The sequence below is a fragment of the Moschus berezovskii genome, chromosome 9 (assembly GCF_049115385.1).
Source record: "Moschus berezovskii isolate FMDL1 chromosome 9, NW_MosBer_1.0, whole genome shotgun sequence".
Classification (NCBI taxonomy): Eukaryota; Metazoa; Chordata; class Mammalia; order Artiodactyla; family Moschidae; genus Moschus; species Moschus berezovskii.
This window is the reverse complement of record NC_142468.1, coordinates 96,008,297-96,029,129: the sequence shown is the minus strand read 5'-3', so window position 1 is coordinate 96,029,129 and position 20,833 is coordinate 96,008,297. Positions and strand designations below refer to the sequence as shown.

Sequence of the window (20,833 nt, the reverse complement as noted above, 5' to 3'; positions counted from 1 at the left end):
ATCTCTTCCACAGGAGGCAGCCCACTCACAGGCTGCCTGGTGCAGGACCACGGCAGCCTTGGAAAACCCTCAGCCCCTGAGGAGCCTCTGACCAGCTCTGTCTCTTCCCACTACACGCCCTTCCTCTAGCCCTCCCATCTCTCTTCTCAGTAGACAATCCAGTCTTTGCCCTCACTCCCACCCCAGGAAACACACTGCTCACCACAGACCGTGACTCCAGAAGGCTGTTGTTATCACAGCTGTATTACCTACACCCTCACCCGAATGCCCCATTGGACTTCATCCTGACCTCACAGCTGAAGCACCACCTCATCCTGTCCACGGAGGGCGTCTGTCCGTTGCGGGCAGTCTCAGAGAAAGAAATCCCTTAACGACTGAGGAACCTGGGGGAGAGGAGGGTTCTCACAGGGAGGGGTTGGACAGACATCGGTCTGTCGCTCTCACTGTTCAGTTCGTCCAGCCAGTAACGTTTCCCTGAGCCCCTGGGTGCCCAGCCCTGTGCCCAGACCTGCCCGGAGGGATGCAGGGAATGAGGGATGAGGGCTGGGTTCTCAGGAAGCGCAGTCTGCTCGGTGAAGCACGAGTTATGCATGCGAACAGCAAGAAGTCTGTGCAGAGCAACCCCCGTGGGTTGGTGGCAGAGAATACAGCACAACCTTTGTCTCTGAAGTTGAATATACCTGCCATGGACTGGGCTTGGGCGATCGGAGAAGGCCTCTTGGAGGAAGAAGGGAAGGAAGACAAATAATCAGAGTGACTTACATCCTTCTGGATGAGCTCAGCGTAAACTATGCAGGCAGCGGAGATCAGCTCTTCGGCATCGAGGTCAATGAGGTTGTTGCAAGCCTGTGCCGGAAGAAGGTGGGTGGAAGCAGGTCTCCCTGGGCACAGGCTGGCACAGGCAGCGACCCGCTGCTTCAAGGGGACGAGGCCGCTGCTCATGGCAGTCCCAGTCACTTGGGGCCACCCAATCTCTTCTCAACTAGCTTGGCACGGTACCTGAATTTTACCATCGGAATTTTATAAGAGAGATGGGGAATGCAGTTTTCATTCTTGGCACTAGAGGGGTTCCCCAGGGTTTCCCCAAGTGTTTCATGGGATTCTGGGAGGACTCGTTTTATGATGGGGGCACCATCTAAGATGTTTTGGATCAAAGACTTCAGCTGCTTTTCAGAATTGTTGGAAAACTCTAGGTCTTTTGTCACAGGAGGACCCTAGGGCCAAAGAGTTAATTGTCAGTCAATCCGGCCTCAAGGTTAAGAACCGTTCAAGCAGGGCCTCAGCTCCCCCAGATGCTAAACAGGGGTAATGGCGATGATGATGGTTATCATGCCTCTGTGTCAGGCTTGTCTGGAGGTTTACATGAGCTGGCCTACACAAGCACTTGGCACAGTGTTTGGAGTGTGTCCGTCTCCCCAGTATTGCCCAGGGGCAGCCAGGGCCTCTGAGTCAGCGTTAGGGGTCTCTGGGAGCTGGTGAGGCTGGGCTGGGCTTTGCTGGGCTTTGCTCTCACCAGGAGGATGTCGTCGCCCGTCATGTTCTCCTGTAGCACCTGCTGGCGCACCATCTGCAGCATGCTGTAGGCCGCCAGCACCTGGAAGTTCCTGCAGGGCTTCCCTGTGAGCAGCACCTGCAGGGGCCAGTGAGCCTCAGTCTGGCCTGTGGCCTGAGACTGCAGGCCCTTAGGACGGTGCGGTGCCCACCAACCCCGTGACCCATCAGCCACTGACTCTCATTCATTCATTCAACCTCTGGGGTTCTAGGCATTGTGCTTGCTGTTGGGGGGCTCAGGGAAAAAGGCTGTAGGGAATTCATCATCTAGAGGGAGTGAGGGAGAAACACAGAAGGAAGAAGGGAAGGAGGAAGGGAGGGAGCAGAAAAGAAGAAAGAGACGGGGAGAGAATGCCAAGAATGACTGGGTAACTCTCTGTAGCTTTGAGTGGTGCTTTGGCAAAACAACAGTTGATGGAAAGTCAGCAGTCCAGGGGGGTCACTAAAGGCCTGGCGGTTGAGCACGGAGATCAACAGGCCAGGAGTGAGGAGTGAGGTAGGAGGCATTGACTTGTGGGGCACTGAATGCCAGGCGGAGCAGTGGGCCCAATCCTGTGGGCAGCAATGGCCATGGGTAGGGCTGTGGGTGTGTTCCCCGGGGAGTGCATCTTGCCCTGGAGACTGGGGTCAAAGAAGTGCAGGTGTGACCTATCCTTGGGGGGCCCCTCCTTCTCCAAGAGTCAGGGCTCAGAAGGGGTGGGCACTCAGGTGGCGGGGAAGGCCAAGGAAGAGGCGGCTGGGAAAGTGAGAGCAGAGTGAGGGCCCTTGGGCAGGCAGGGTGGCAGGGAAGCTGAATACAGACCAGGCTTCTGCTGCACGAGCCTCGAGGCCCCTCCTGCCTGCACTGCCCTGAGAAGGTACAGTGGAGGGATAAGATGAGCAGAGGGATCAACTGATGTTCTCACATCTCTCAACAGGGCAGGAGCAGGGTCATTGGCCCAATAAATCCCACTGAACTGTATCCAAAATGAAGTGAAGTGAAGTGAAAGTCACTCAGTTGTGTCTGACTCTTTGCAACCCCATGGACCCATGGAATTCTCCAGGCCAAAATACTGGAGTGGGTAGCCTTTCCCTTCTCCAGGGGATCTTTTTAACCCAGGGATCAAACCCATCCAAAGCCAGCAGTAAAGGGAAGCAAGGACAAGGGCCTCCCTGTCACCTGCCCCAGGAGGCATCTCACCTCCCAGAGCCTCCAGACGTCATCGAAGGTCTTGAAGGCACGTTGAAAGCAGAGGCAGAACCAGGGGAAGAGGGATGGCACAGCCCCTGCACCCTTCCCTTCTGTGGGGAGAGAAGCCGGGCACCAGCCCAGGGGCCATGGTCAGTGGATGGGAGATAAAGCAAAAACACACATGGGCGAAAAACTGAGCACGGAAACACACTTGAGAAATTAAAAAAACCCAGGCTGTCACATTTCCATCTGCCCTTGGAGACTTTTCGGGGTGGATTTTCAACTGTCCAGATTCTAACCCCATCGCAGATGAACCCTCCTCCCGGGGCCTGAAGAGAAGACCAAATGATCTTACTTCCTCCCCCATGCTTGGGAGCTGCTGCCTTGGACAGGGTCCCGGCCCCCTCCCACGCCTTCCCTGGGGTTGAGGGTGGTGTATGGTAGCAGAGGGGGCCACTCACTTAAGTGCTCAGCGAACACGGGATCCAGGAAATTGATCAGGGTGTTGAGCATGTTGAGGTTCTTGCCTACCCCGATGTTGATGACACAGCTGTGCTCCTGGGAGAGATGAGTGGGCGGGAGGGACCCTCTTGAAAGCACTAGATGAGTCAGCCTTGCTCCATCAACTTCCCAATGCTGGAGGCCCTGTGTGTGTCTGGCTGGGCCTAGCTTGAGTCTCTGTATGTGTCTGGGTGTTGGAACATGGGTGTTTATGAACATACATCTTGTCTGTGTGATGTGTGCATGTGTGTGTGTGTGTGGTGGGGATGTAGAGATGGACCTGGTATGGCTCACAATGCAGTGAACTCGGATATTCTTCCAGACACATACCATGGGTCTGAACCAATCAGGACCAGGAAAGAGCAGTGGCACTTTGTTTCAGGGATGGAGAAGGGGATGAGGGTGGGTTCTGGGCAGCCTCTCACAGATCATGAGGAAAGGGAGTGACAGGGAACAGCACCTTTAAAGCTCTCCACCTCACGGTGTGGGAACACCGAGTCCCTGGAGGGCCTGGATTCAGGTCAAGTAAAAGTAGCAGCGAGAGACAAGAGTGAAGACAAGAGGCCTGGAATGTTTGGCTGAGGTTTTGGGATTCTATTATGGAGCCTGTAGGGAGCCATGGAGGATTTTCAGGAGCAGAGCCATGTTTGCGGCAGGGGGAGTGCCAGGGGAAAGGTGCCCTCATCAGGCCTTTCCAAACCTTTCAAGGTTTGACAAGAGCTGGACCCTGCATCGTTATCCTCATTTTCTCAGTTTCAATGCTTCCATCCCCCCAACCCAGAACAAACCCCACTGGGGCTGGCATTGCCTTTTTCTGGGAGAAGCTCCTCTGGGACTCAGAGGGCTGTTTCAGGGCTGGAGGAAATGACTGGGGCTGCCAGTGCCTGCCTAACCTCAAGGGGTCATTTGAGGAACGCAGAGGTCCCTAAGCCAGGCCCAGCTCTCACCGTTTTCTGTAGGAAGAACTGGAAAAGCCAGAAGGTCTCATGGTCATGTTCTACCATCAGCTGGAAAATCATCACCATCTCATGGAAGCCCTGCTGGTATTCTGGAGTGGATGGGGGGCCAGTGAGGAGGGAATGGCGGGGGGTTATGGCGGAGCCTGGGCTGGTGCGGGGCACTGTCCCAGGAAGGAGTTGAGAAGGGGTAGCTGAAGGGAGGCCCAGCCCTATGGCATACCTGCTTGAGTGTTGCAGACATAACTCAGGAGCAGGATCTTCTCCAGCCTCTTCTTATCGAGGAGGACATTGCCCAGAGGGTCTTTGTCATAGAGTTTTTTAATGTCGCATGCTAGGTTGGAGGCAAGGGACAGGTGGGTGTCACCAGATCATGTCTAGCAGAAGGTCCATGGGTGAGTTTATTACCCCCAATCCAAGAGGGTAGGATCCAGGACATCCTGGGAAGGGGGCTATGAAAAAATTTACATTGGGGACTTCCTTGGTGGTCCAGTGGTTGAGAATTCTCCTGCCAATGCAGGGCACACAGGTTCTACCCTGGTCTGGGACCTAAGATCCTACATGCTGCGGAGCAGCTGAGCCTGAGTGCCACAAGTACTGAGTCCAGATGCCCTAGAGCCCATGCTCCAGAACAAGATGAAGCCACAGTAATGAGAAGCCCATGCAGTGCAACAAGAGAAAGCCCATACGCAGCAACCAAGAATAAAATGAAAAAAGATACATCAGACCACCAGGCTTTACCCTTCACCACAACCTGAGCTTCCTGGAATATTTCCTGCCTCCAAATCTTTAACCAGTCTGTACCCTTTGCCAGGAATGTCCCGCCTTCCTGCAGTTCAAATCCAACCTAGTTCACGGCCAAGAGGGGACGAGATATAGACAACCAGTGAAAGAGCATACACCCAGGGACACACCCTGCTGGGCCACTTGGGGCAGCCGGTGGAGCCAGACTGGTAGACTAACCAAGATTGAGCCGGCAAAATTCGCAGCATGTGTCAAGGCAGCACCCAGGAACCAGGGCACAGACATGACATGGGAAGAGCCAGGGAGAAAGGCTTCTAACCCTCCCCTCTGCCCGGCCTGGCCCGCCCTCCTCGGCTCACTGATACTGTTCCGGGTCTCTATGAAGTTCCGGTGCAGGTTTTCCAGAAGGGGCTGAATCTTCTGGTACATCTGGCATAAGGCCTCGTAGTTCTTCCTGTGAGGACAGACCTGAGGCTGAAGGAGGCATCCTTCCCTCCAGGCCAGTGGGGGGAACTCCGAGCAGTGCCCTGACCCAGGCGGTGCGTGCTCCCTGTGCTGCCCCCCATCCCCACAACTTGCCCAACCCTAACCATCCTCCGACGGGCACCTAGAGTGCAGGGAAGTTGGCTCTGCAGTCTGACCACTGCACCTGAATCCTGGATCCATAATTTAAGAACTGGGTGTCTGCCATTAGGGGATATCAAGACTTGGGGATATCACTGGCCCTCTCTAAGCCTCCGTTTCCGTGTCTGTAGAATGGGGCTAACACTAGCACCTATGCCTCAGGATTGGAAGGACTGGATGAGGCAGGGTTTTATGCCCATCATTGGAATGAGCTTAGGTGTGTAGTGGGCTGAATGGTGACCTCCAAAGATAGGTCCCTAACACCTGGAACTTGTGAATATGACTTTCTTTGGGAAAAGGGTTTTTGCAGGTGTACTTAATTAAGGATCTTGAGCTGAATTATGTGGGTGGCCCTAGATCCCCCAACTGTCCTGGAGTGTTCTCTGGCTGGCCCCTGAGTGTGTGGATATTCCCTACCTTAAGAAGGCTGCACAGGCCTAGGGATGGCTGGGCTGGGCAGGGTGGTGGGGCAGTGTGAGGAGGTGCTAGGGTCGAGCTCAAGTTGGCAGGGTGTGGACAGGTAATCGCAAGCAGGTGGGGCATGCAGGGTCCAGGGTGGGGGTGGGGGAGGTGCCTACGCCTCCTGTGTGGGGGTCCTGAGTCAGGAGAGCCACAGGGGTTTTGCCTCTTGAAAAGAGAAGTCCATTTGAAGGAAGAAGCCTGCACCTAGCAGGCTGGGGTGGGCACCCCATCCCACCTACACTGCCACCTCTCTCCCTTGAAAGGATCTGAAATGTTCTACCTCCTTGTGCTGTCCACCGTGAGCCGCTCATCCTGGGAACTCTGCCACGAGTAGTAGCCCGTGAGGAACTTCCAGGCTTCTGTCCTCACCGTGGGGTGCAGGCCCTGGGTGGGGGCAGAGGTGAGAGGTTGTGAGCCCCCTGAATGCCTGAAAGAGCCCTCTCCAATGCCATGCCTGCCCCCTTGCCCACCCACACTCCCAGTTCCAGGGTGAGGCCAAGGGTAGATTAGGACCATACCCTTTCCAGGATGTTAACACAAATGAAGTCTCGTGACTTGGCCAACTGACCATTCTCGTCAAAGAAGCCATCCCATTCCGTCTTGTCAATGGGTGGTTTTCTCTTCACCTGGCAAGGACAACCACTTCAGCCCTTGATTAGGAACCTTTGGCTTTTCTTTAAGGTGAGTTTTAAGTGATATACTCTGGATTTTGCAACATGAATCAAAGTTCACAGCCTCTGACTCACTTCTGAAAATTTAACCTGAGGAAATTACTGAAAATATATAGAAAAATGCTGCATGCACAATAAGTTTTCATTGCACACTACTTACTAAAATGAAAAATGCAAGCACTCTCTAAATGTTGTGCAATAAGGGAATAGTTAAGTAAACTATGGTTTGTATGCTCAGTGGAATATTGTGAGGCATTTAAATCGACATTTACGAGGAATGAATAGTAATCTGGGAAAATACAAATGTTAACAGAGAAAAGCAGAAAGCAAAGCTGTATATTCAGTCTGTATTCTGTCTACTCCATATATGTCTGTTCAGTTCAGTTCAGTCGCTCAGTCATGTCCGACTCTTTGCGACCCCATGAATCACAGCACGCCAGGCCTCCCTGTCCATCAACAACTCCCAGAGTTCACTCAAACTCATGTCCATCGAGTCGGTGATGCCATCCAGCCATCTTATTCTCTGTCGTCCCCGTCTCCTCCCACCCCCAGTCCCTCCTAGCATCAGACTCTTTTCCAGTGAGTCAACTCGTCGCATGAGGTGGCCAAAGTATTGGAGTTTCAGCTTTAGCATCAGTCCCTCCAATGAACACCCAGGATTGATCTCCTTTGGAATGTTACATACTGTAAAAACCACACCTTATATACTCTTAAAGTGAATTAACTACTATAAAAATCCTGTTTGAAAAAAGACTGAAAAAATACCCCTGAAAAAACCACCTAAAACCAAAACAGTGATTATCTTTGAATGATAGGATTATAGTAATTTTCCCGTTTTCTTGTATTTTCAAGCTTTTCTGTAACTATAATGTATCCTTGCCTTCATAATGGAAAAATAAAACAAGTACTAATTGAACACATCTATGAGATGGCTGGATGGCATCACCAGCTCGATGGACATGAGTTTGAGTGAACTCCAGAGTTGGTGATGGACAGGGAGGCCTGGCGTGCTGTGATTCATGGGGTCGCAAAGAGTCGGATACGACTGAGTGACTGAACTGAACTGATGAGATCCATTTTACCTTTTCTAGAAGAGTAAATGGTACATCATGAGGAATGGTTTCTGTTTATATAAAAGGTGTGCGTGTATGTGTGTGTGTGTTGGGGAAAGGCAAGTGCAGTACATGCAAAATAATTTGAAATGCTCATAAAACTATAATTAGGAGTTGAATTCCTGTTGGAATAGGGGAAGATGCCTAGAGGAGTCTTGCATTGAAGAGAATATCTTGAAATGCCACATCTCAGTCTTGAAAGTGTGCTGATGGACAGAGCTTGGCAGGTGACTAGACAAGTCTGATATATATATTCCCAACTTCCCATTAATAGATACTGGAATATGCATAGGTGTGACTCAAACTTAAATTTGCATACAAGTCACCTGAAGATCTTAAAATTCTGATTCTGACTCAAAAGGTCGGGGGTGAGGGCCAAGATGACACGTTTCTAACAAACTCCCAGGGCACTGCTGATGCTGATCTATTGACCACAGGTGTAGAAAGGCGTTAGAGACAAAAACAGCACTGGAAATTAAGAATTAGAGCCCGCAGGCGCAAATTTGGGGTAATTTCCTCTAATTCTGTTTGGTAGAGATGGATCGAGCATTATACTTTAATGACTCATACATGCTCCATCTTCTAAACCAAAATAGGATATATGGGCCCAAGAAGGTACAAAAAATCTAACCTTGGGAAGCAGGGTCTGCCCTGATGCCATGTCCCAATTGTATAGACACTGTCGTCTGAGTTGATTAGAGCCAGGCTTCTGCCCTCTGACAGCTGTCATGTTCTCACAGCCTGTACTCAGAAACTGCAACTCTTGGCAGGAAGTGGAAGGGAATAGGAAGAGCTGGGCTGTGTCCTGAGATCTTTCATTATAAAAGGGAATGACTGAACTTTAGGAATACATTTCCTTATGATTTTAGTCAGTTGGTCAATTTTTACAAAAGAAAAAGGCAGCTGTGATTTTGGTGGGGATTGCACTGAACCCATAGATCAATTTGTGAAGAACTGATAATGCCATTGAATCTTCTGACCTATAAAACAGTATATTTTTCCATTTATTTAGGTCTTTAATTTTTCTCAGCAATGTTTTGTGCATTTTGGTATGTAGGTTATTCATATATTTTATCAGATGTATTCACAAATATTTCATATTTTGGATGGTGTTGTAAAAGGTGTCATTTTTAAACTTTCAACTTCCAACTCCTCATCACTAGTATTTACAGATATAGCGGATTTTTATGTATTGATCTTGTATCCTACAACCTTGCTAACCTCACTTATTAGTCTTAGCAGCTTTTTTGGTGGATCAATAGGGTTTGTTATATAGGCCAGCAATCAGCAAACTATAACCCTTGGGCCAAACCTGGCCTTCAATCTGTTTTTTTTTTTAAATAAAGTTTTATTGCCACACAGTCACGCCCGTCCACTCATTTGTTGTCTACAGCTGCTTTTATGCTACAATGGCAGAGTTTAGTAGTTGCAAGAGTTGTATGACACACACAGACTAAAGTACTTACTGCTTTGACCCTTACAGAAAAAGTTTGCCAACCCTGCCATAGATGGTCATGTTATCTGTGAATAAAGGCAGTTTCACTTCTTCTTTTTCAAGCTGGATGTCTTTTATTTCTTTCTCATGTTTTATGCACTGACTAGAACTTCAAGGGCAATGTCAAATAAAAGTGGTGAGGACAGACATCTTTGCTTTGTTCCTAATCTTAGAGGGAAGGCATTTGGGCTTTTATGTTTCGGCGTGATATTAACTGTAGGCTTTTTGTAGATGCCCTTTATCAGGCTGAGGAAGTTCCCTTCTGTTCCTAGTTTGGTGAGCGTTTTATCAGGGATGGATGTTCTTCATCAATGGAGATGATCATACGGTTTTTCATTTTTTAGTGTATTAATTGCCGAAGAATTGATGGTTTTGAACTGTGGTGCTAGACAAGACTCTTGAGAGTCCCTTGGACTGCAAGGAGATCCAACCAGTCCATTCTAAAGGAGATCAGTCCTGTGTGTTCATTGGAAGGAATGATGCTAAAGCTGAAACTGCAATACTTTGGCCACCTCATGCGACAAGTTGACTCACTGGAAAAGACTCTGATGCTGGGAAGGATTGGGGGCGGGAGAAGAAGGGGATGACAGAGAATGAGATGGCTGGATGGCATCACCAACTCGATAGACATGAGTTTGAGTGAACTCCGGGAGTTGGTGATAGACAGGGAGGCCTGGTGTGCTGTGATTCATGGGGTCGCAAAGAGTCAGACACGACTGAGCGACTGATCTGAATATGGTAAATTATACTGAATTATTCTGAATGTTGTCATTCCTTGGATAAACCCTTGTGGCGATGTATTATCCTTTTTAGACATCATCGGATATTGTTTGCTACAGTTTTATTTAGGATTTTTGCATCATTGTTCATGAGAGAGCTTGGTCTATAATTTTGTTTTCTTGTAATGTTTTTGATTTTGATACCAGGGCGATGTTGGCCTCATGGAATAAGTAGGGACCTATTCCTGCTTTTCAATTTTTTTAGAATAGTTTGTATAGAATTGGTATTATTTCTTTCTTCAGTATTTGGTGTAACTCACAAGTGAAGCCAGTTAGGTATGGAGTGTTCTTTGTGGGAAGACTACAAATTCAATTTTTTATTAGACTGAAGGATAGTGTCAGAAGAAATTATTTTATTTTTGACTTTTTAAAATTAGAGATTTATTGGAATAGGGCATTTTCCTTCTAATTCACTTTAAAAAATAAACAATACAGGAAACAGCAAGGAATCAATAAATGCATAAAGCATAAAAATGATTGAAACCCAAAGAAATTAATTATGGAAACAAATGCTTAAGTTTCCTTAATAGTTGTAAACATTTTAAAAGCACTGATTTTATTTTAAGCACTTTATATTTACAACTGTTTAATCTTCACAACCACTTATGAGGCAGGTGAGGTTGTTATACTGCTTTACCTGTTAGGGAACCAGAGGTCTAGAGGGTTAATTAGTATATCTGAAGTCACACAGTAAATATCAGAGCTGAGATTTGAACCCAGAGTTGTTTGGTGCAAGAGTCAGGGTGATTAACTCCAATGCCATGCCACCGGGGAGTGTAAAAGGCAAGGATTTTCAGTTTAAAAAATATACACCCTACTTGAGCTGTTAGGCTTTCCAGGTGACTCAGTAGTAAAGAATCAGCTTGCCAATTCAGGAGTCTCAGGAGACACAGGTTTGATTCCTGGGTCTGGAAGATCCCCTGGAGGAGGAAATGGCAACCCACTCCAGTATTCTTGCCTGGAAAATCCCATGAACAGAGTAGCCTGGCAGGCTACAGTCCATGGGGTCGCAAAGAGTTGGATATGACTGAGGGACTAAGCTTGCAAAAGGTATACTTTAAAATTAAATGCCATAGAGAGATTTAAAAAAATAAATGATGAACAAAGACATGAAAAAAGGGTTAAAACAATGAAAGTGGCAAACTAATCAAAGGAATATTCACAGAACACTGTAATAAAAGATATGGCTTCAACATAATAAGGCTGAGATAATGAGAAACATCACAGGAAGGCATCTGCTGAGTGCTCAGAGAATCTGCATCACTAAACCTCTGCCTGCAACAATTGGCCATCTGCCTGCTTTGCCTTGGCTGAATTTGGTTTTAAAAAGCCACTGACTTCTTCCAGTAAACTCTACTTCTCTCTGCCCAGCCTCTTCCCTGTATCTCCCTGGACCCAAGCAAACTACAGGGCACTCACAAGAACATATAAGACATTTGCTAGCAAGCCAAGAACAAGCTCAAAAAGCCTGACCACCTGCAGAGGTCTACAGGTTGGTGGGTGGGAGGTGCAGAGGCAAGGGGGGTGGCGATAGGAATTTCCACAGGAAGTCCCCTCCCTCTCTTCACGAGTACATCAACACCGCCTGTCTATGCCAGAAACCATAGAATCTGTATCTGGGGTTCTTCAAAAAAATGGAGTGATCTCAATGGCCACTCAAATCCACCTTCATCTTCCTATATTCTGCTATTCCTTGCTCCGCCAACCTATTAACGCCCTGCCCACAATCTGGGTACAAGGACCTGTTCACCCAGGAGGAGACACTGGTAGTCCGTGAGGTGCTGGGTACTCTTCAGCTCTGCAATAACACCTTTCCTAGTCCCCTAGGAAGAATCCTGCTAGGCAAAGCTGGTATGGAAATCTCTTCCTCCCTTTGTGGTATACCTCAGCAGGGTGAAACTCCTTACCGGCAAACCTGGGGAAAGCTGAGCCATGCTTCCCCTGGGGAAGAGGGCCAGAGGTGGGAGCCTTAAATGGTTCAACCTCTCTAACAGCTGTTAGTGGCCCTGGCTGCAGGCATAATCTTTCCAGCCTCTTTCCCCCACTTCATCATTAGGTTAAGGATTTTCTCCAGTATTTTTTAGTAAAATAAGAAAGCCACTGGAGGATAAGAAACAAAGTTTTGAAGGGTTTTTTGATGCCATGTTGCTCTGAATCCTCATAGCAACTGTTGTTGTTTAGTCTCTCAGTCGTGTCCGACTCTTTGCGACCCCATGGTCTGCAGCATGCCAGGCTTCTCTGTCCTTTACTATCTCCTGGAGTTTGCTCAGATTCATGTCCACCGAGTTGCTGAGGCTATCTAATCATCTGATCCTCTGCTGCCCTCTTCTCCTTTAACCGCCAATCTTTCCCAGCATCCGCGTTTTTTCTAATGAGTTGGCTCTTTGCATCAGGTGGCTGAAGTTTTGGAACTTCAACAACAGTCCTTCTAATGAATATTCAGGGTTGATTTCCTTTAGGATTGACTGGTTTGATCTCCCTGGCAACCCAAGGGACTCTCAAGAGTCTTCTCCAGCACCACAATTTGAAAGCATTGATTCTTCGGTGCTCAGCCTTCTTGTAGTCCAACTCTCACATCCCGCATAGCAACAGAGCCCCCAGTAAAGCCTGAGTTTGACTGTGGGACAAGACATACTCCCAACAGTAACCATAACCATGTCAGTGATTCCTACCAAGGAAAGAGGGGGTGTCCCAAGGAGGGCAGGCATATTAAGAGTAGACAGTTTGAGGGAGGGATGTGTGTGACTTGAGAGAGTTATCTGGGTGATACTCATCAACCCAGGTGTGGAGCGTGTATCATCAGAGTAGTATGAAAGTGAAAGAAAGTGAAAGTGAAGTCGCTCAGTCGTGTCCGACTCTTTGCAACCCCATGGACTGTAGCCCACCAGGCTCCTCTGTCCATGGGATTCTCCAGGCAAGAATACTGGAGTGGGTTGCCATTTCCTTCTCCAGTGGATCTTCCCGACCCAGGGGTCAAACCCAGGTCTCCTGCATTGCAGGCAGACGCTTTAACCTCTGAGCCACCAGGGAAGCCTCAGAGTAGTATAGTTACCTTTAAAAAATGGCTTAGGGACTTCCCTGATGGTCCAGTGGTTAAGAATCCACCTTGTTATGCAGGGGATGCAGGTTCAATCCCTGGTTGGGGACTGAGATCCCATATGCCGCGGAGCAACTAGAGATTCGTGTAATGCAAAGAAGTTAGGTGCACATCAGAATCACCCAGAGGGCTTGTGAAACGATAAATCGATGGGCCCCACACCCAGAGTTTCTGGTTCAGAAGATGTGGGACTCAAGAATCTGCATTCCTTATTAGACCGGTTGATTCTGATGCTGCAGACTCAGTCACCACACTTGGAGAGTCACTGATTAGGAGATGGGTTTAAATACCCCCTCTGCCACTGACTGGGCTTCCCAGGTGGTGCTAGTGGTAAAGAACCTGCCTGCCAGTGTGGGAGGTGTAAGAGATGCAGGGTCAATCTTGAATCAAGAAGATCCCCTGGAGGAGGGCATGGCAACCCACACCAGTTTTCTTCCCGGATGAATCCCATGGACAGAGGAGCCCGGTGGGCTGTGGTCCGTGGGGTCACAAGGAGTCAGACATGACTGAAGCGACTGAGCACAGCACAGCTGCCATTTACTAGCTGTGGGTCTGTAGGAAGTTGCTTAGCCCCCCGGGCTCAGTGTTCTCATTTACAAAGTGAATGTAAAAGCTTCATCCACCTCACAGAGTTATGGTGAGACTAACAGTAAATAAATCATTTACAACAGTCATTGTACATAATAAATGCCATATGACAGCTTGTTATTTTATTATTATCCTTCTCTAAGTTTAGAGAAATGAAGAGAGATATAAAGACTGGTGATAACTTGCAATAAAGCAGTAACATTTAAAACTCAGGGAGAGAGGTACCCATTTTGCATTTCTGCTTTTCTATGTATCACTCTCTAAATCACAATGATTAATGAGACCTGAGATTGGTTAAGGTCATTATAATTAGTCACCATGATTTTGAAAAATATACCGTGTGGAAAATTCTATGACTGAGGCTGAATTCCAATGAATAGCTTCTCTTATTAATTGGACGTGGAACCACCTGCTAACAAAAGCATTACTGCCACCTGGTGGCAGCATATCAAAATTGTTGGCAAAAACACCAAGGAAATTCAGCATCTTTAAGACAACTTGCGAACCAGGGACTCGTTAAAGTTAGAATGTCACATATGGGGGGAAAGTAACACTGGCTTAGATGGAAGGGTAAAGAAAGGACTTGTGTTTTTCAGTCCTGTTGTCGGTGATGATGGTGAGACCAAGGTTTGACCTACCCTGCTCCACCTTCTAGGCCAGCTCAGGGTTCCAGTCCTTCCCACCCAACTGGGGAAAATAGCCCTAATGCAAACCAGAGATCGGGGTGCGAGGGACTCGGAGCTGATGAAGAACACCCACCAGGATGAAGGAGGCCGACTGCCTGGCAGAGAGACTGTTTTCGGGAGAGAGGGTGGTCATGGCCCCTGCTGGCTGTCTTCAAGCAGCCTCTGACTGGAATTTACTTGGAGCCCTAAGTGATGCTTTAATTAAGCAGGGGAAGGTGGTCTTCCTTTTGGGGGATGAGTTGCTTTCCCAGGAGGAACTGGGCCTCTGCTGACCTCCCATACTTGAACAGAGCCAGCCAATATGTCATAAAGCCCCTGGAATGCTCGTCACAATGGCCTTGGAACATGGGAGCACTCAACTTTAGAGGTAAGACACATCCAAGAACCAAGGGGACTAAACCTCTCAGTCACCGAGAAAAATTGTAGTACTCACAGGGTGTGTTATGGGAGCTGGGATCAGAGGACACGTAGACTGGTGTGCTGGGCTGATTAGGGAGGGCTTCCTGGAAGAGGCGAACCAGGAAGTCTTTCCATCTCTGGTTCTCTGTCTTCTGGGCCCCCTTCACTTGTTATCCCACCAGACTAGTACTGAAACCTGGAAAGCACCTAGAATAGGAGATTTAGGTCTCTTGAGTATAACTTTCAGAGATTCAGAATCAGAATGTCTGGGCTGGGGACATGGGGAACTGTATTTTGAAAAACTCCCTGGGTGACTCAGATTAGATATTTGGATGGTAATTCAAGGGGTAGGATCAGTTTCATTTATCTTTATATCTAGAGCACTAAAGACAGTGCTCAAGTGACTGAACAAATAATTTAATTGAAGAGAAGAGTAAATGAAGCCCTGAGATCTCCTCTTACTTTCCTCTCTGTATGTATTACAGAGGTTTCTATACGTGCCCCATCCCCCCTCCTTCCCTGAGTTCCTTTTGGCCAAGGTCAACGTCTGATCCTTGTGTTTTCCCCTCCCAGTGCCAGCCCCATCTCCTGGCGCTTGGTGGGTGCTCAGTATTTGCTGAATGAACCTGAGGAGCTGGCTTCTCTTGGCTCCAGCATCAGTTCTCCACCTTAAGCATCGCTTGCATTCCTGCTCAGGTCTCAGCCGTTAAAGCCATCTGGCTCTAAAGCGTCCTTAGTCATTAGGAGAGGATAGTAATTAGACCAACCAAATTGAAATCAGGAGTTTAGAGCTGGAGTGTGGACTCTGACCTCAAATTTGGATGTTCCCCGCTTCTGAGCCATGGATTCCCCAGCCATGAAATCAGGATACAGTCAGGCTCTGGCTTGCACGTCCTTATTAGCATAATGAATCAGCGTCCATATGGAAGTCTTCAGTGGACACAATTCACTGTCTCATTTACTGTTACTGTTCTGCTCGCTTGCGGCACTGTAGGAGGCCTTTTAAATCAAAACGCTTTATTCTCTGCCTCTCTCCACTACTCCATCCCAACCTCGGAAAGCGGAAAGCGTGACAGCCTCTTCCTCTTGATCTGTTGCGCCTAGGTCTTCAAGGAGCAGGAGGTGGGGCAACTTTGAGTAGGGGAGGGGTGGAATAAGGACAGGGCAGCCTCTAACAGCAGGATACCATCCTTCTGTGCCTTTCGAAGCGAATGTCCGGAGCGGGAGGCATGGTGAGAGCATTACTCACCATTTGGGATTGTCTATGCCTCTGTTTCTCCACATCAACGATGTCGACAACTGAGAATTAACTATGATTTTGCCCCAAGAAGCTGAGGATCAGGCAGGGAGTTGGAAAATCTGAGTGCTAAATCCGATGTGGCTTCTAAAATGAACATGACAGGCATAGATCATCTACTGAACTTCCTTTCACCTCTGGCTCCTTATCTGCAAATTGCAGATAATAACCCTTCCCCAATTAGCCAGTATAGTTTGGTCATATTACAAAAGCCTCATAGCAACTGCATGGAGACTTAATATTCAAACAGGACCCTGCGCTGAAGTGACAAGGATTTTGATCCCATTTTCCCCTCTTTCTGATTCTTATAAGGGATTTACATGTGTCAATCTCATTTTCTCTAGGGTTGAATGGTCCATCCCATGTCCATTTATTTGCATGTAACTCAGCTGGTAAAGAATCCGCCTGCAATGCGGGAGACCTGGGTTTGATCCCTGGGTCAGGAAGATCCCCTGGAGAAGGGAACAGCTACCCACTCCAGTATTCTGGCCTGGAGAATTCCACAGACTATATGGGGTTGCAAAGAGCCGGACACAACTGAGTGACTTTCACTTTCCAAATTCTGTAGATTCTCCTGTATTACACTCCCCCCCCCGCCATAGGGACCCACTTTTCTGCTTTAAATTCCCGGATGTGGGGATTCTTCAGGGCACAAGAATCCCAGATTTTAAAATATTATTCTTGGTATTAGAGTGTGGGTAAATGTTGGCGAGATGGAGCATTTGTTATTAGAGAAGTCCTGGGAGGGAGAAAACCTCCCAGTCCGTCTTTGCTCTGAGGACTCTGGTTGTCCAGGGGCTGCCGGGACAGTGGTGGGGAGGCAGACTCGGAAGAGAGAGTGGCTATGGGAATCTCTTGGTTATAACTTACCCCCCACCCCCACCAGAGCCTATAGATCTATGCCTGTTCCACACTGCCTATTTATTTGCTGTTTGTAATGCTGATCTGGGTTCGATCCCTGGATCGGGAAGATCCCCTGGAGAAGGGCATGGCAACCCTGTCCAGTATTCTTGCCTGGAGAATCCCATGGACAGAGGAGCCTGGCAGGCTACAGTCCATAGGATCGCAAAGAGACGGACATGACTGAAGTGACTTAGCAGGCACACTCGCAGTGCTGATGTGTGGTAGTTTTTCTGAACTTCTTAAATAGAAGAAGTAGGCAAGGGAACCCCAATGATAACTGAAACACGCCTCAGTTCCCTGTATGGAAAAGGTGAGAGGTGCCGGGCGGAGTGATACACAGTGCTGGTGCAATGAGAAGGCTGGTGGGCTTTGAAGCCAGAAAAACCTAGGTTCAGATCCTGAGCCTGCCACCCAGCCCCCGTGTGAACTTGGCCCCACTTATTGGGAAAGACCATTTCGTGCTTGCGGTATTTCCACCCCTGCTCTGCATGTAAAAGTGGGCCTCAGGCCTGGGGCGCTCCCTTGCCAAGAGATAGGGAGCCCTTGCAGGCTGTGCTGGACTTACCACCTCGTGTCGGGTAGTCTTTCCCTGTTTTAGATTTAGTGTGTGCTCCTTCGTTCTGCTTGACTGTGTGCATCATACGGCATCTGGTGTATCTCCACCCGGCAGGGAGGGAAAGGGGTCTTTTCGGGGCCCCGGGGTACCGATGCCAGCAGGCCCGAAGTTGATCCTGCTCTGTCGCTTCTCTGAGTGAGTAAAGCACTCTTTCCTCCAGTGCCTGTGTGAGTCGTGTCTTTCTTGGTGACCCTGACACACTTGCAGACCACGGAGCAAGTTGACATTCTGGGCTGCTGGTGGCAGGCATTGCTGTGCTCTTTACTCTCCTCCATGCAGTGGGACTCCCCCCACCCGCCCACCCCAGAAGTGGTAACAGGTGTCATTTGCTTGACACCGTCTCTTAACCTTTCTGAGTCTCAGCATTGTATGTCCTGAGAGGGGCAATGATAGCACCTCCTGGAACAGGTGGGTATGAACCAGCATGTGCTGAGAGCTGAGCAGGGTCCAAGAGCCCAGGGCACGGACGTGGTCAGGAACCTCAGCATCACCATTAGTATTACTGATGCTCAGGAAACGTCTGTGAAAATCTCTATGAACTAGACTTGAGTCAAGATGCCGCCGGCTTCCACCAGGCTTACAAGAACATCAGTGCAAAAGTTCAAAGAGCCTGTGAGCCTGACAGTTCCTGTTTCTCTGCCTTTTTCTAGGAACCCGAGGACCACGGTTGCTATGAAAGCGGGGTGAGGCCCGTATTAGAAACCAAGTTCACGCCAGTTCCCTTCACGTCAATGCAGCATGACACGACTCTGTGAAAAGAGATGCGCCGGGTCCCTGTAACAGTTATCAGGTAGCCTCCTTCAAAGGACACCTACCCATGACTGTCTAGTCTGGGGCATGCTACCTCTTGGTGTAAATCACATGCATTCTGATTTGATTTCACTGCGAAGTGCCAACAACCTTTTATGCTAAAGCGGTGCTTTTCTCTTTGCCCCTCCTTGTGGGGAACTGGGCTAAGTTTAGGTTTTCGGCAGCAGGTTTTTTGCCCTCGCCCCCATAGAGTGCGGTATTTCTGACAATGCTGGAGACAGCTGCAACTCATGTGTCACTAGCAGGAGGGGAACAGAGGGTTGGGGTTTGGGGGTGGAGACAGCTGTCTTCTGAGCGTGTGGTGTTGGAATTCCCCAGAGCAATAGCCTGCCCGGCCACCTGCAGTCCCTGGAGCCAGCTGGGGTGTCCCAAGTTATTTGCTGCACTGGGGGCCAACCTCATCATCTTGGGGAGCCCTCCCTTGCTCTGTCCTTCCCCTTAGTTGGTTGAAGATGATGCCTCTTGTCACCTTCAATCCAGCTGTCATGCACGCCAGGAATAACTCGTAGGGGCAACTCTAGGTAGAAACCACCACACTCAGCAAAGAAGAGGTGCTTTCAGCCTCGGGCAGCTGTCCCCACAAGCTCTCCCCTGCTCTGAAGGTGGTCTTGCTCCTTAGGGGGTCCTCATCATGGTTCTTCCTGACTCTTGCCCTCCAAGCCCTGGGGCACCACCAAGCACAGGACTCCGATTCTCAGTGAGAGGCTGCCTCTTTCATGCTGCGCTGTCTACTGCTCATTCAGGCCCCAGGAGCCCCTGTCTTGTCCCTGGACATCCTGACCATGGCTTCCTTTTAGAGGGCACCTGCTATGTACCTCAGGGGAGGGGCTTTATATATGTCATTGCCAACCTTGAGTACCTGTTGAGGGCAACAGAAGTTACTTGCTTGGGATCACCCACCTAGTCAGTGGGGAGCCAGGAACCTCCATGCTCTACTTAGACTCTGTGTCATGTCAAGCTGACCCCCTCATCCTATGAGCAGAATTGGACATCTATGAACCCCTTGCTGGCTGAGGGGACCATGACCCCAGAACCCAGGGAGGAGGAGGGAGCTTGCTCTAACTTCTCATCCAGGCTTTAAAATAGTTATTCAGTCCAAATTCCGAGTGTGCAGTGGTGGCTGGGGGAGACAGTGGGGCAGTGTTACAACCTTCATGTAAAGAGGCTGGAAAGAGTGAAATGGAGAGGAAAAAGGACAAGGGATCCCAGCAAACTCCAGGGACGGCTAATGGAGAGAAATAACATGGCTAATTACATCTCTGAAGGCTCTCTGTTCCAAAATGAATTTTTAATGAAAAAATAATGCATTTCCCCTGCAACTGAAATCCAAGAAAAAAAGGAACGGGCAGCGTCTCCCAGAGCAGGCAAGAGCCACTGTGTGTCCAGTGGTGTCTCTGGCCACTTAACCTGAGTCCCTTCCCAGCATCATCACCCTGAGGGTGATGCAAGGCAGGCATGAGAGCCAGCAGTGGGAGCCTTGTACACACAGGGCTCTGGGGACAGCAGTGTGGACTGGGATCTGACATCAGGCTCCATTGCCGGTCAGGGCTGAGAGCGAGTTCTCTGCAGCAGCTCCAGGGCCGTCTCTAGATGGTGGTGGTCCGTTTCTGCATCGTGGCCGACTCTTTGCGACCCCGTGGACGGCAGCACGCCAGGCCTCCCTGTCCTCCACCATCTCCCGGAGTTTGCTCACACTCATGTCCATTGAGTCGGTGATGCCACCCAACCACCTCATGCTCAGTCACCTCCTTCTCCTTCTGCCCTCAGTCCTTTCCAAGATCAGGGTCTTTTCTAATGAGTCAGCTCTTCGCATCAGGTGGCCAAAGTATTGGAGCTTCAGCAACAGTCCTTCCAATGAATATTCAAGACTGATTTCCTTTAGGATTGACTGGTTGGATCTCCTTACAGTCCAAGGGACTCTCAAGAGTCTTCTCCAGCACAGCACAATTTGAACGCATCAATTCTTTGGTGTTCAGCCTTCTTAATGGTCCAACTCTCCCATCCATACATGACTAACTGGAAAAACCATAGCTTTGACTATATTGTGATGTCTCTGTTTTTTTATTTCTCCTGCCCACCCCCTCCTATTCTTCTCATCAAGAGTCATGGATCTTAAATCCACGGGTGTAAAACTCCTTCTGTGAAATTAAGGTTTATCCATGGTTTTGTGAAGAAGTGAGCCCCATTCTCCTCTCTTTCTAAGGCAATCTGTAAGTGGGAATAGGGAGAGACGAGCACAAATTTTAGAGTCAAACAGTCCTAGGTTCAGATCCGAGTCTTACAACCTGTTTGCTGTGTGACCCAGGGCAAGTTATTTAATTTCTCAGGCTCAGTTTCCTCACCTGTAAAATGGGGAAATAGTAGCTACTTG

The 20,833-nt window shown here is 48.8% G+C and overlaps 1 protein-coding gene across 3 annotated transcripts; it reads right to left on the bottom strand.

The window, feature by feature from the left end:
- Positions 1-350: 350 nt before the first annotated feature.
- Positions 351-14,570, bottom strand: TBC1D21 (TBC1 domain family member 21). 3 transcript variants are annotated; one of them, XM_055437307.2, is made up of 11 exons: positions 14,511-14,570; positions 6,528-6,635; positions 6,290-6,393; positions 5,283-5,377; positions 4,403-4,513; positions 4,171-4,271; positions 3,184-3,280; positions 2,732-2,832; positions 1,514-1,630; positions 763-846; positions 351-383 (listed from the first exon to the last, which is right to left on the bottom strand). In XM_055437307.2, exons 1-11 carry the CDS (start codon positions 14,568-14,570, stop codon positions 351-353), a joined length of 1,011 nt encoding a protein of 336 aa, XP_055293282.1. The 3 variants fall into 3 exon arrangements, with proteins under 3 accessions (XP_055293282.1, XP_088696471.1, XP_088696472.1); XM_088840345.1 differs by lacking the exon at positions 14,511-14,570 and adding an exon at positions 8,424-8,522; XM_088840346.1 differs by lacking the exon at positions 6,528-6,635.
- Between the last annotated feature and the right edge of the window lie 6,263 nt (positions 14,571-20,833).